The sequence below is a fragment of the Corylus avellana genome, chromosome ca3, assembly GCF_901000735.1.
Source record: "Corylus avellana chromosome ca3, CavTom2PMs-1.0".
Taxonomy (NCBI): domain Eukaryota; kingdom Viridiplantae; phylum Streptophyta; class Magnoliopsida; order Fagales; family Betulaceae; genus Corylus; species Corylus avellana.
The window spans coordinates 12,437,135-12,449,308 of NC_081543.1; the positions used below are offsets into that span (position 1 = coordinate 12,437,135).

The 12,174-nt window shown below is 36.4% G+C and overlaps 1 protein-coding gene across 2 annotated transcripts; it reads left to right on the top strand.

Annotated features, from left to right (window-relative positions):
- Window positions 1-4,734: 4,734 nt before the first annotated feature.
- Window positions 4,735-11,355, top strand: LOC132173977 (alpha,alpha-trehalose-phosphate synthase [UDP-forming] 5). Of its 2 annotated transcripts, none has more exons than XM_059585688.1 (4): window positions 4,735-4,947; window positions 5,647-7,695; window positions 10,028-10,301; window positions 10,758-11,355. In XM_059585688.1, exons 2-4 carry the CDS (start codon window positions 5,720-5,722, stop codon window positions 11,079-11,081), a joined length of 2,574 nt encoding a protein of 857 aa, XP_059441671.1. In that variant the 5' UTR covers window positions 4,735-4,947; window positions 5,647-5,719; the 3' UTR covers window positions 11,082-11,355. The 2 variants fall into 2 exon arrangements, with proteins under 2 accessions (XP_059441671.1, XP_059441672.1); XM_059585689.1 differs by lacking the exon at window positions 4,735-4,947 and adding an exon at window positions 5,053-5,271.
- The last annotated feature ends 819 nt before the right edge of the window (window positions 11,356-12,174 follow it).

The following is a 12,174-nucleotide window of genomic DNA, read 5'->3' on the forward strand; positions in this document are numbered from 1 at the left end:
TATTTTTCTTGATTGAGTTTGATTGACATTAGAAGTCAAGATTGAGTTTGATACTGTATAGTTGTTTATGTTTCAAAAAGAAAAAAAGTCCTTAATAATATAAATTGTATTTGTATTATAAGAGTATTTTAGGAAATAAGATCCATTCATCAACATATTGCATTGTAGCAAACGAAGGAATATGATTAGCTAGTCTATTCCAGAGTTACAACCAACACAAATGAATATGAATAGCTAATATATTATATACTTTTCTATTCCCAGTAATAACTAATCCTTTTCCAATGGACTAGACAATCCTTAAACCAAACGAGGCCTAAAGTATGTTGCGCCTTATAAATGCAAACTTCACTTTCTCTATTTTTAACGTGAGACCCTCTTCATTCAATGCTCTTTAAAATATTTCATTTTAAAATATTTCCAAAACACAAAATAATATTTATTAACTATTAATTTTGAAAATATTTCTACATATATAGGCCCCTTATGTACCATATTCATTGTGATTCAATATACAATATTATTTTCAACAAGTTTGAATCCCACGATTGAAATTTTTATGTCTGATTAGTGTAAATCACTTTGATTCTTATTGATGTCATGGTGAGGCTGGATCAGGCTATGACTCAATCAAATTTAAAAGAGCGCCTGCAATTTTTAATGCCTATATCTCTTATTTTCGACTTTTAACAAATAAGTATTATTATAATTATGCTCAAATAAAATAATCATAGGTTAATATGCCTTGATTGCTTAAAAAACAAAAAGTGTGTGTTGGAAGTTGATGCAAGACGTTTCCACGTAAAAAGAGTTAGAATGAGAAGAAGCAACAGTGAAAAGTGCAACAGACGGACTACGGAGGGCTGAGCAGAGCAGAGTTGAGGTTGCAATCAATTGATAGCGTTTCAATTCCCAAGTTGGAAAAAGAAACAAAACTCAACCACCAAAAGAGTAAATGCAGCTAGTTGCAGGAACAGGAAGCATCGCTTTCATGCATGGTTGCCATCGGAATGACCGCGGCCACAACAATGCTCCTCGAAGTTACTGAATATTTATGGCAGATACCAAGCTATTTTTGACTGTTGTTATTGTCTATTATGTCCCAGGTTAATGGTTATGCTTTCTTCTTTATATTTTGATTGCATTGGACCCGAGTTTTTAGTGATTATGTTTTTTTATTTTAGGATTTTTTATATATTATCACACTAGGGTGCTATTATCCTACTGTTATCTTATTATTACCACCTCAGACAAAACCATTTATTGTTGTGACATAGTGAAGCAACCTTGCAAGTAGCAATAAGGCACAATTATGTGTGTGAATCACTCGATAATAGAGAGAGTAGTTATGGCTAAATATATAAAATCAATTTAGAATTTGTCAGATTCATTAACTAAGGCCTTGCAAGGGATATGATTTATAAACCGTCTAAGAAAATGGGGTTAAAGTCTATAATGATAAGAATCCAACCTCGGTTTTGAAATTTAGGCGAGGTTCAATGGGTTTTAACAATTTGATTGAGTGAAAACGGTATAAATTTTTTAAAATGACTTGTATCTTTTTATTCATAAAATAAACGTGTGTTATATATTCGACTAGTCTAATATGGTCATGAGTTCAAAATTTGTTCATTGATTACCTTGACAGTCTTTATATATTTTCGCTAAGTGAATGTTCAAGTTCAAAAGACACATTTACTTAAGCGACTTATTTCCACAAAAACGCATAAAAGATTTTATTTTATTAATTTTTTTAATATCATTTAAAATAGTGGGGGATTATTAGATTTATTTAAAAAATATATATTTATTTGTTGGTATTTCAAATAATTATGAAATATATTTTATATCTAAAAATATTTCAAGTGTGAATTAAATTGAATTTGATGATTAAGATTTTGGACTATTAGATCAAATGATTTTGAATCATTGGATGCGCTTAAAATCACTATAAATATGACCCATCGATCATATGTAAATAATACACACTACAAAATAGCTGATTTATTGTCTCATTCAAATTTATTTTATGCATTTCTCATTTTAAGACTGTTTTAGTTCACTCTAGAAAGTGCGAAATCTAGAGTGACTGCATCTCGAAAACCCTTGAACATTTTATAAAAATGTACAAAATAAATTTTAAAAATATGGTCTGCGATCGAACCTTAAAGTCTATATTTCTTATTTCCACAAAAGCAGCAAGAAAACTAAAGCGCTTCTATTTGATTGCCTGGTGCAATCTACTGAATTGAGCATTTCACTACATGCCAGAAATCGGCCAGAACATGACTCCACTACACCTAACAAGTCTTTGGCCCCCGGGTGCTGAAGTGAAATGTAGTGTATCATAGATCTTGGTTTGCGCTTTAGGGCATTTACTCATTTATGTGATCAACCACATGCTTAATGATTCTCATGTGCCTGCTTCTTCCTCTTCTTCATCTTCTTCTAATAAAAATAAAATAAAGAAAGAAGAAGATAAGATAGAGATACCCACAGATCAGGATAAAACAAGAGAGGGCGGTATCCTCACTAAAGGGTGGATCTATCTATATAAGCAATTCCCCATCTTGAGGTTCAGAACACCATTTGAATTGAGATATCTTGACTTCTCCTAAAGCAGAAGGTAGCTTTGGCATTAGAAAAGTCTATGATATAAACCATGTTTCTTCCTATAAGTTGTCTTGGGATTTCATTAGATCCAAAGACTGCTTGTGGGCTTCCGCTCCGTGGTAAGCATGCGAGTAAATTAGCCTCTTGACCACTTCTGCCTCTGAACTCACTTATCAAGTCTGTTTTTTTCATCTAAATTCACTTCAGTGATTGACCATTGACCGTAGATCATTACCAACAGAGGACCGGGCTTTAAGAATTCCTTTGTCTTCATAATTTATCCATTTATTCTATGATATTTCCAACAAAAATAAGGTAAACTTTGAGGGGGTAAATATAGTTTTACCTTTAAGATATATTATGAAACTAAATAAAAATGAGAATTAATAATAGGAGGATTTTAAATAACATCAAAGCCCTGGCTCCACAGTCAACTACTTTTTTCACAACTTGAATCCTGGGCACTATTCGACAAACGACAATCAAAGTCCTGCCAGAGCCTTAAACGACACTTTCAACGTCTCTTCACCAACGATAAACAAGCAGACAGCCCGATGCAAACGGTCCAACAATACATAATTGATAGTTCAGACAAGTTTTATAATGCTCTGCTACAATCTTACGTGGTCACATGGCGCGTGTGCAGTACCCTCCACTAAAGGATGCCCTGAAAAATGCCTTTTATGTTGCTAGTGATCACAAAATAAAAAATTATTATTTTTAGTTTTTAATTGTTTTTTTTTTTGTTAAAAAAAAAATCTTTGTAAAATCGAATAAACAAAGGATTGATTTATTATATAATATGAAAGTGATTTTAGGTTTTATGAGAGTCAATGCATAATTTATTAGTGATACAAAAAGCCAATCCTTTTCTAGCACTTCAATTGTACTTTGAGTTGATTACAACATATTTGTTTATTATTATTATATCCTGAACAACATGTCTAGAGCAGATTGGGAGATTCAAATTGCTTACAAACATGTTGGTTTAATGTATTTTCAAGTGCATTTCTAAGACACATATGATATAAGGTGGGGATTTTATGTCATTAAATAAACAAGGGCTAAAATCAAATTTAAATAGATTTGATTTGATGCTTCTACTACTAAAAAGTAAAAACCTTTCCTAGACTCCCCTACTCCAGTGATTTTTCAGTAAAAAAGGTTGCTGTCAAAGTTAACCTTTTTGACTACAATAAATATTATCCATAAATATATACACAATCTATTGCAAGAAAATGGTTTCCAAAACTACATGAGACTAATATAAATGTTCTTATTGTTGATGGGTTTTGATTTTTTTATGTTAAAATAGGCAAAACCCACCATTTCTTTTAAGATGAATGTTACGGTTTCTTTGGTGTTATCCTGATCCTATATATATATATTAAAAAAAGAAATTTATCCTACTGTCCCTCATATATATATATATATATATATATATTGTTTCCTTCAATATTTTCATTGTTTGAACCTCAAAATTTGGGAGTCGCCGTCTTACATCACAAGGGTTATGTGATAAAAAATAGGCAATGCCATATTGGCCCAATCAAACATGACCTAGATGAAATCATGATACATAACAAACTTTTTTTTTTTTTTTTTTTTTTTTGTGGCTAGAGGTGTTCTAAGTTGAAGTCCCAATAATAATTTCCAGAGCACCAAATCCAAGGTCGCCCCAAGAGTTTGTGACAGGAAGCAAAGGAGCATTGTCCTCATCAAATATGGTGAAAGGATATCGGATATCCTGTCGACACGTTCGTGTACCACACGCGTGCAAAAGTGCACCTCTAGTTAGCACCCCAATACCCGAGTACCGTGAGGTGAGCTAGGCAGACAAGGCCATGAACGATTCCAAATCAATATACACTAACCATGGTTAACATAAATATATATTTTTTTTCTAAATAATAGTTGGAGTCTACTGTTCTTTGTTCCTCGTTTAATCACTCTTCACTCACTCACACTCACACAGAGACACAGGGAGAATCAAATTCTTCTTTGAATAAAGACAGCCCATCCCACTTATTGTCGGATGTTAGAGAAAAAAAAAAAAAACAATGAAACTTTGTACAAACCGGAAGTAAAAGAAAAGGCCCGCTAATGCCATTGTCACAAAGGGGAGAGAGAGAGAGAGCCAGAGAGGGAAAGAGAAAAGAATCTTTCCTTTGTATCAACTCCCCCACACATACACGCACGCCCTCTTCCTTCAAGGGTAAGTTCATTGTCTTAAAGGAGAGAGAGAGAGAGAGAGAGCCAGAGAGGGAAAGAGAAAAGAATCTTTCCTTTGTATCAACTCCCCCACGCATACACGCACGCCCTCTTCCTTCAAGGGTAAGTTCATTGCCTTGTTTACCAATAAGGCTTTTTTTTTTTTTTTTTAATCTTTCTTGGTCCTTCTTCCTCTTTTCTTTCATGTTGCATGCCACTTTCTGCTACTTTTTTTGCTCACTGCCCACTTGGTTTAAAGTATTGCTGCATCTTCTAGTGCTTTGCTAAGTTGACTCTCTCCCTCTCTATAAAGCTTTGATTTTTTTCTCTGTCTCTTTTATATATGTGGTGACTGTGTTGGTTATGCATTTGGGATTTTTGAGCTATTTTGGTCACTTTGCTTAACATTGCTGTGTTTCCTGGTTGCTGTGTTATTGGAGTCTGGAGGTAATTTTGTCACTATTATTCTTACTATCTTCAGATTTCTTCTGGGTATTCCTCAAATCTGTGTTGGGTGTGTGTTTAATAGTTTTCTTCTTTTTTTATTGTTTTGAGTATTCATATAGAGTAAGAATTTTATGCCTGTTCAGGCTTTCAAAATTCTGAATCATTTAAAGAATCTGAGAGGCTTAACTGTGTGTTTTTTTCTTTCTTGAAATTTTATATTTGTGCATTTACAGGGATAATGGGTTGATTGTAGGATTTATGATTTTTTGGTGACCAGAAAAAAAAAAAAAAATTGATTTGATTTGCTTAGAGATTTCGTGAATTTCTGGCATATTTGTTCTGATTCTATTTCGTCATTGGGTTTGCTTTCTGCAGAAGTTGATTGTGAGGAATCATCAAGTCCTCTTCCTACTCCCAGCAGACAAAAAAGTGTTTTGTCGTCATTACAATGGTTTCGAGGTCTTATTCTAACTTACTGGACCTTGCTTCCGGCGAATCTCCATTTTTTAGTAGAGAGAAAAAGAGGCTTCCTCGAGTGGCAACTGTGACGGGAGTGTTGTCGGAGCTAGATGACGAGAGTGGTGGGTCTGATGCTCCCTCATCCGTCTCTCAAGAACGGATGATCATTGTGGGAAACCAGCTTCCACTTAGGGCACATAGAAGTGACAATGGAGAGTGGAACTTTAGCTGGGATGAGGACTCACTTCTTTTACAGCTTAAAGATGGCCTTGGAGAAGATGTAGAAGTAATCTATATTGGCTGTCTTAAAGAAGAGATTGACATGAGTGAGCAAGATGATGTAGCTCAAAGGTTGCTTGAGACTTTCAAATGTGTACCGGCATTCATCCCTCCTGAGCTTTTTAGTAAATTCTATCATGGATTCTGTAAGCAACATCTGTGGCCTTTATTTCATTATATGCTTCCGCTATCACCGGATCTTGGTGGTCGGTTTGATCGGTCCCTCTGGCAAGCTTATGTGTCTGTGAACAAGATATTTGCAGATAAAGTAATGGAAGTGATCAGTCCTGATGATGATTTTGTGTGGGTTCATGACTACCATTTGATGGTTTTGCCGACATTTTTGAGGAAGAGGTTCAATAGGGTGAGGCTTGGATTCTTCCTTCATAGTCCATTCCCTTCATCCGAGATATATCGAACACTTCCTGTAAGAGATGAACTTCTGAGAGCTCTTTTAAACTCCGACCTCATTGGATTCCATACTTTTGATTATGCTAGGCACTTCCTCTCTTGTTGTAGTAGAATGCTTGGGCTTTCTTATCAATCTAAGCGGGGCTACATAGGGCTCGAGTATTATGGTCGCACTGTAAGCATTAAAATTCTTCCCGTTGGGATTCATATAGGCCAGCTCCAATTGGTTTTGAATCTTCCTGAGACTGAATCTAAGCTTGCAGAGTTACGAGATCAGTTTGGAGGTCGCACTGTTTTGCTCGGGGTCGATGACATGGATATCTTTAAAGGAATCAGCTTGAAACTTCTGGCCATGGAACAATTGCTCATACAACATCCTGATAAGAGGGGAAAAGTTGTTTTGGTCCAGATTGCAAACCCTGCGAGAGGCAGAGGAAAGGATGTGCAGGAGGTCCAATCTGAAACTAGTGCCACAGTGAGAAGGATCAATGCGACATTTGGAAGAGAAGGTTATAAGCCAGTTGTCTTGATTGATACCCCACTTCAGTTTTATGAGCGAATTGCTTATTATGTCATTGCAGAGTGTTGTCTTGTTACAGCAGTGAGGGATGGAATGAATCTTATTCCCTATGAATATGTTATATGTCGGCAAGGAAATGAGAAACTAGATGAGACCTTAGGACTAAACCCATTGATCCCAAAAAAGAGTATGCTTGTGGTATCTGAGTTTGTTGGGTGCTCGCCATCACTAAGTGGTGCAATTCGAGTGAACCCATGGAACATTGATTCTGTAGCTGAAGCCATGGACTCAGCCCTAATAGTCTCCGAGGCAGAAAAACAGTTGAGGCATGAAAAACACTATAGGTATGTCAGTACACATGATGTCGCATATTGGGCACGTAGCTTTTTACAAGATCTTGAAAGGGCATGTGGGGATCATATGAGAAGGAGGTGCTGGGGGATTGGTTTCGGTTTAGGGTTTCGAGTAATTGCTTTGGATCCAAATTTCAGAAAGCTTTCAGTTGAGCATATTGTTTCAGCTTATAAGAGGACTAAGAGCCGAGCAATTCTTTTAGATTATGATGGTGCTATGATGCTGCATGGTTCAATTAGTACAACAGCTAATACTGAAGCAGTTGGAATCTTAAACAGCTTGTGCAAAGACCCCAAAAATGTTGTCTTCATTGTTAGCGGGAGGGACAGAAAGACTCTAATGGAATGGTTTTCTTCCTGTGAAAAGCTTGGGCTTGCAGCAGAGCATGGTTATTTTGTGAGGTACACACTTTTCTTTTTCCAAAAATAGATCTATGTGCAGCTCCATGTTGCTCTTCACACTTGAACATGTGATCTTGATGTCATCTAAGTTTTGGTTCTGCATGCTATATGGGCAAAAGTGCAAACATGATGCAGAGCATACTCTTGAAAATGTCATTGGTTCAATCTAGAGTTCCTTGAAGAAATAAGTGCTACACTAGCTCCCCTTAAACCTGTAAGAAAATTGAACTAAGCCTAATTTGCACAGCTTAGCTTCAAGATGGTACTATTGAGATGAACTTGGATTTGGGTTGTGGTTGTTAGTTATTGCAAATTTGATGCCTGAGATTTGTGTTTTCATTTATATGAAAAGCATATAATGCATCTCTGTTTAGTTGGCTGACTGATGTCTACAGCTTCATGCCATATGTTGGAAAATGCCAAGGTCCTTGTTTACCATGAAAATTTGGAATTCAGAAAATGGAGTAAGTGATGGTAGGATCTTGTTTATATGCATTAGCTTTTGTTACTTAAATTTGGATTTCAAACATGGATCCTTATTTTGGTGGTCATCCCAAATCCCCATATTTCACCATCAACGTGAGTTCAATTTCCATGTGAAGGATGATGGACCATAGTTTCCTTGAGATGTCCAAACACCCCTTAAACCTGAAAGGTCTTAATATTGCATATGTTCCTGTTTGATACATCTGATTTACTGATGATATTTATGCTCATGAATTACCTAATCTATTCATGCGTGCTATGCTAAGTGTACTTTTTTGGGACTCATTAAGTCTTAAAATTTATTTAGGCTTGGCTTAACAGGCTTTTGCATGCTGAAATTGTCTATATAGTAGGGTCTATTGCCTAAAACCTGAAAATAGGTTTCTGGTTTCTTTAAGAGATGTAAGAAACTGAACAAAGCTAATTGCTTTGTTTTTTTAATTATTTTCTGATAATCCTTTGAATTGGATGCGGTAGTTTGTTTTAATGATCTTGGTTTCCTTTGAATAACACATCAAAGGTAAAACAACTTCGGGGGCAGCCAAATCTAGGAGATCAACACTAGAAAAGATTCAAATACAGGCAAAACACACTTGCAACCCTTTGTAATGGTTTAGACAATCTGTATGCAGAAAAGTTCCTATCTTGCCTCTTGTTGCAGCAGTTTCAACTCCTCACTGGCCAATCTTTCTTCTTAATTTCCTTACCGACCCATTGTTAGATTTCAAGTAGTTTGTTGATGTAAAACTGGATGTGTTTGATCACTCAAAGAGATTGAACTTCCTATGCTTACCAGCAGTATCTCTTGGCACACAAATAATTGCTAAGCTCAGTGTATGAAAACACTCTATATTGACATGGAAGAACAATGCTTAGCTCTTTGAAAATTTTGCTTTCAAAGTCTTTTTGTAGACTTGTGAAAAGAAGCCTTGAAACCTAAAGTTGGTCGGTTTAGGTTTTCTAAAAAGGCATCTAGACAGGTTAATGAGGTGTCAGAACATCCTTTGGGTTTCAATCCTTAACACAGGTTCATGTCTGGACATTAGCGAACGCCTTAGCGCTCAAAATTTTCTATCTGACAAATTTGTCTAGACATGTGCGGTCGACCTAGCAGAGACAAAACTTTATATTTCTCCAATTTGTTCGGACACGTGTGAACATGCCTGCAAACGAACTCATTGTCTGGGCATCATCTAGACATTAGCAGATGACCTTGTAGACAAGACTCACTGTCTAGGTATTTTGTCCGGACATCAGTTGACGAGTTTGCGAACGGAATTTCTTGTACTTGATTTTCTTGAGCAATCTTCAACCCAAATCTTAAGTATAAATCTACCCAATACCACAAAAATACAAAGGCACTTGTTTTGGGCATAGAATAGGCTAATAAAAAACATTTGTACTCATGATTTCATAAGAATTTACTCACGTCATGTGTGTTAAAATTCACCAAAAGCTAATGATTCTACAATTGGTACCAAAGCAATTCCAAATTCTTACAAGGGACATAATAAAATGAAACCAGCATATGGTTGTGCAAGTTTCTGTTCTGAAACATTTTTAATTGAAATCACAGTCAGGTTCAGAAGGAGACGAGTTTGCTTTGTAAGTTTTGAATCTAATGCCATTCCAAATATATCCCCACCTTTTACCATCTGAGCCAAGGTCCAAGAGTGAAGAAATCCTATTGTTATTTTCCATTTCTTTTAACACATAAAAATAGTGTCAGCTGCGATTACTGTTACCATCAGCTATCCAATTCTTCCTGCACAAAATTGTGAAAACAGAAACATATTCCAAATCCCCAATTAATTCTGTGTTGTTCAACTGGATTGTTCTTTTTCAGGCCAAATCATGAGGCAGATTGGGAAACTTGTGTTTCTGTGCCAGATTTTGATTGGAAACAGATTGCTGACCCAGTAATGCAGTTATACACTGAAACAACTGATGGTTCTACCATAGAGACCAAGGAGAGTGCTCTTGTTTGGAATTACCAGTATGCAGATCCAGATTTTGGTTCGTGCCAGGCTAAGGAGCTTCTTGATCACCTGGAAAGTGTTCTTGCCAATGAGCCAGTTTCTGTCAAGAGCGGCCTGCACATTGTAGAAGTTAAACCTCAGGTAAGTGTTACAGTTCTATTTTTCCTTGTATCAATCTATAATGAGGTGTGCAGGGGTCTCTTATAGTAGGAGAATTGGTTGTACACATCAATTTCCATACTTGTCGCTTTCATTAATGCCTTCAAACTTTCCTTATTGACTGGAAAGAGGAGAAAGCCCCTGGGGACTTTGTTAAGATAGATTGTTTTCTCATTAAAATATTTTTGTAATTTTTTAACTTTTCATTTTTCTTATCATGGTGATGACTAGTACTCCCAAAATAAGGAACTAAACTGGAGTATTCGGTCACTTTTATAAGCTCTTTACAATTTCTTTTTTAAATCAAATGGGGAGGTTGACAAACAAATTTTTTTTTGAATTTTGAATAATGAGAAAGGTAAATAAAAGTTCTCTATATTGAAAAACTTAATGAATCCTATGCTCACAACTTGTTCACTGTCTCTGGGATCACTACAGGGCGTCAATAAAGGTATTGTAGCAGAATATCTACTTTCAACAATGCGACTGAAGGGAATGCTTCCAGATTTTGTTATCTGTATTGGGGACGACAGATCGGATGAGGACATGTTTGAGGTTATAATGAGTGCAAGGGCTTCCCTATCCCCAGTTGCTGAAGTGTTTGCTTGCACTGTTGGCCAGAAACCCAGCAAGGCTAAGTACTATCTGGAAGACACAACCGAGATTTTGAGAATGTTGCAGGGCCTCGCCAATGCTTCAGAGCAGGCTGCTAGAAATGCTCCCCAAGCTGCTCAGCGAGCGGTTATTGCTGAGAGTAAATAGTCTTCCTTCTCTCTATCTAGGTCCTATCATATTCTATTTGGGGTTGTCTTGTGCGGTATGATTTTTCTGGTTGGATTCGAGCTCAACATTTTGGAGGTGTAGGTCTTGCCTTTCTTTCAGATTGCAGAAGTACACGTTTTTTCTGTTCTCAGTAGATAAATTGTATCTAATATTTGTTGTTCATGTCATGGTATTGGTGTTAGGATTGATGTTGCGGTTGTCCTAAAAAAAGTTGAGCTTGATTATATTTAATAAAATTGTTTATTTTGATGTTGGGGTTGTGTATGAAAGCCTACATTCTTTGGTTACAAATTAAAATTGAGGAGAAGATCATAAGGTCTCTAGAGCCTAGCCCTAGTTGTGCAACATCAAGAGGAGAAAGAAAAACCCTAGCCATGCAACCCTAAGGTATGTGATCAAACCTTCTCTTGCATGCTATTTCATGTTCTGAAAAATCTGTTGCTATATTTACATGGAGCTTGTTCCTTGTGAATTTTTCGCTATTTTTGAAGTGATTAATTCACATACATATTCCCAACAACTCTCAGGAGAGGTCGCCATTGTGTCTAGGAACTTGCTGACGTGCTCAAGAGCGTCTCCCTTCCGTCCATCGTAGTGGATGAACATGGGAGTATCATACTTCTTGGGATAAGGTTTGTTGAGAAGCTCAGCTGAATATGGCAATTTGCGGACAAAGTGAAAGGGCTCTATTGTAGCTTTTCCCATTCATTTTCCAGAAATGTCACGACATCAGACAAAGTAACCAATTGTTGCTGAGCTCTACCCTCATCGATAGAGTGAGGGTTTAGGGTTTTCTGCCTCATATTTTATAGTTTAATGATAAAATATTTATCAAGCCTTCGACCTTATGTTCGAGCTGGGTTCATTAGCTTCCCAATGAGATGTAAAGATAGGCGATCGATCTTAGCATGGTTGTCAACTTCTCGATTTGATATGGGATTAGTGATCGATGCTAGGCAGTCCGAGCCGGATTGTCAATTTTCAAATAAGATGTATGATAGGCAATTGACGCATCTTCCCAATTTGAGATGAGATAAGTGATCAACTCTAGGCAATCCTAGCCGGATTGTCA

What these genes read in the sequence shown, in the direction of transcription:
- LOC132173977 (XM_059585688.1), top strand. Translation starts at nt 5,720, where the DNA reads ATGGTTTCGAGGTCTTATTCTAACTTACTGGACCTTGCTTCCGGCGAA. An exon ending in GAGCATGGTTATTTTGTGAG is followed by an intron (nt 7,696 to 10,027) that starts GTACACACTTTT and finishes GTTCTTTTTCAG; the next exon opens with GCCAAATCATGAGGCAGATT. An exon ending in TTGTAGAAGTTAAACCTCAG is followed by an intron (nt 10,302 to 10,757) that starts GTAAGTGTTACA and finishes GGATCACTACAG; the next exon opens with GGCGTCAATAAAGGTATTGT.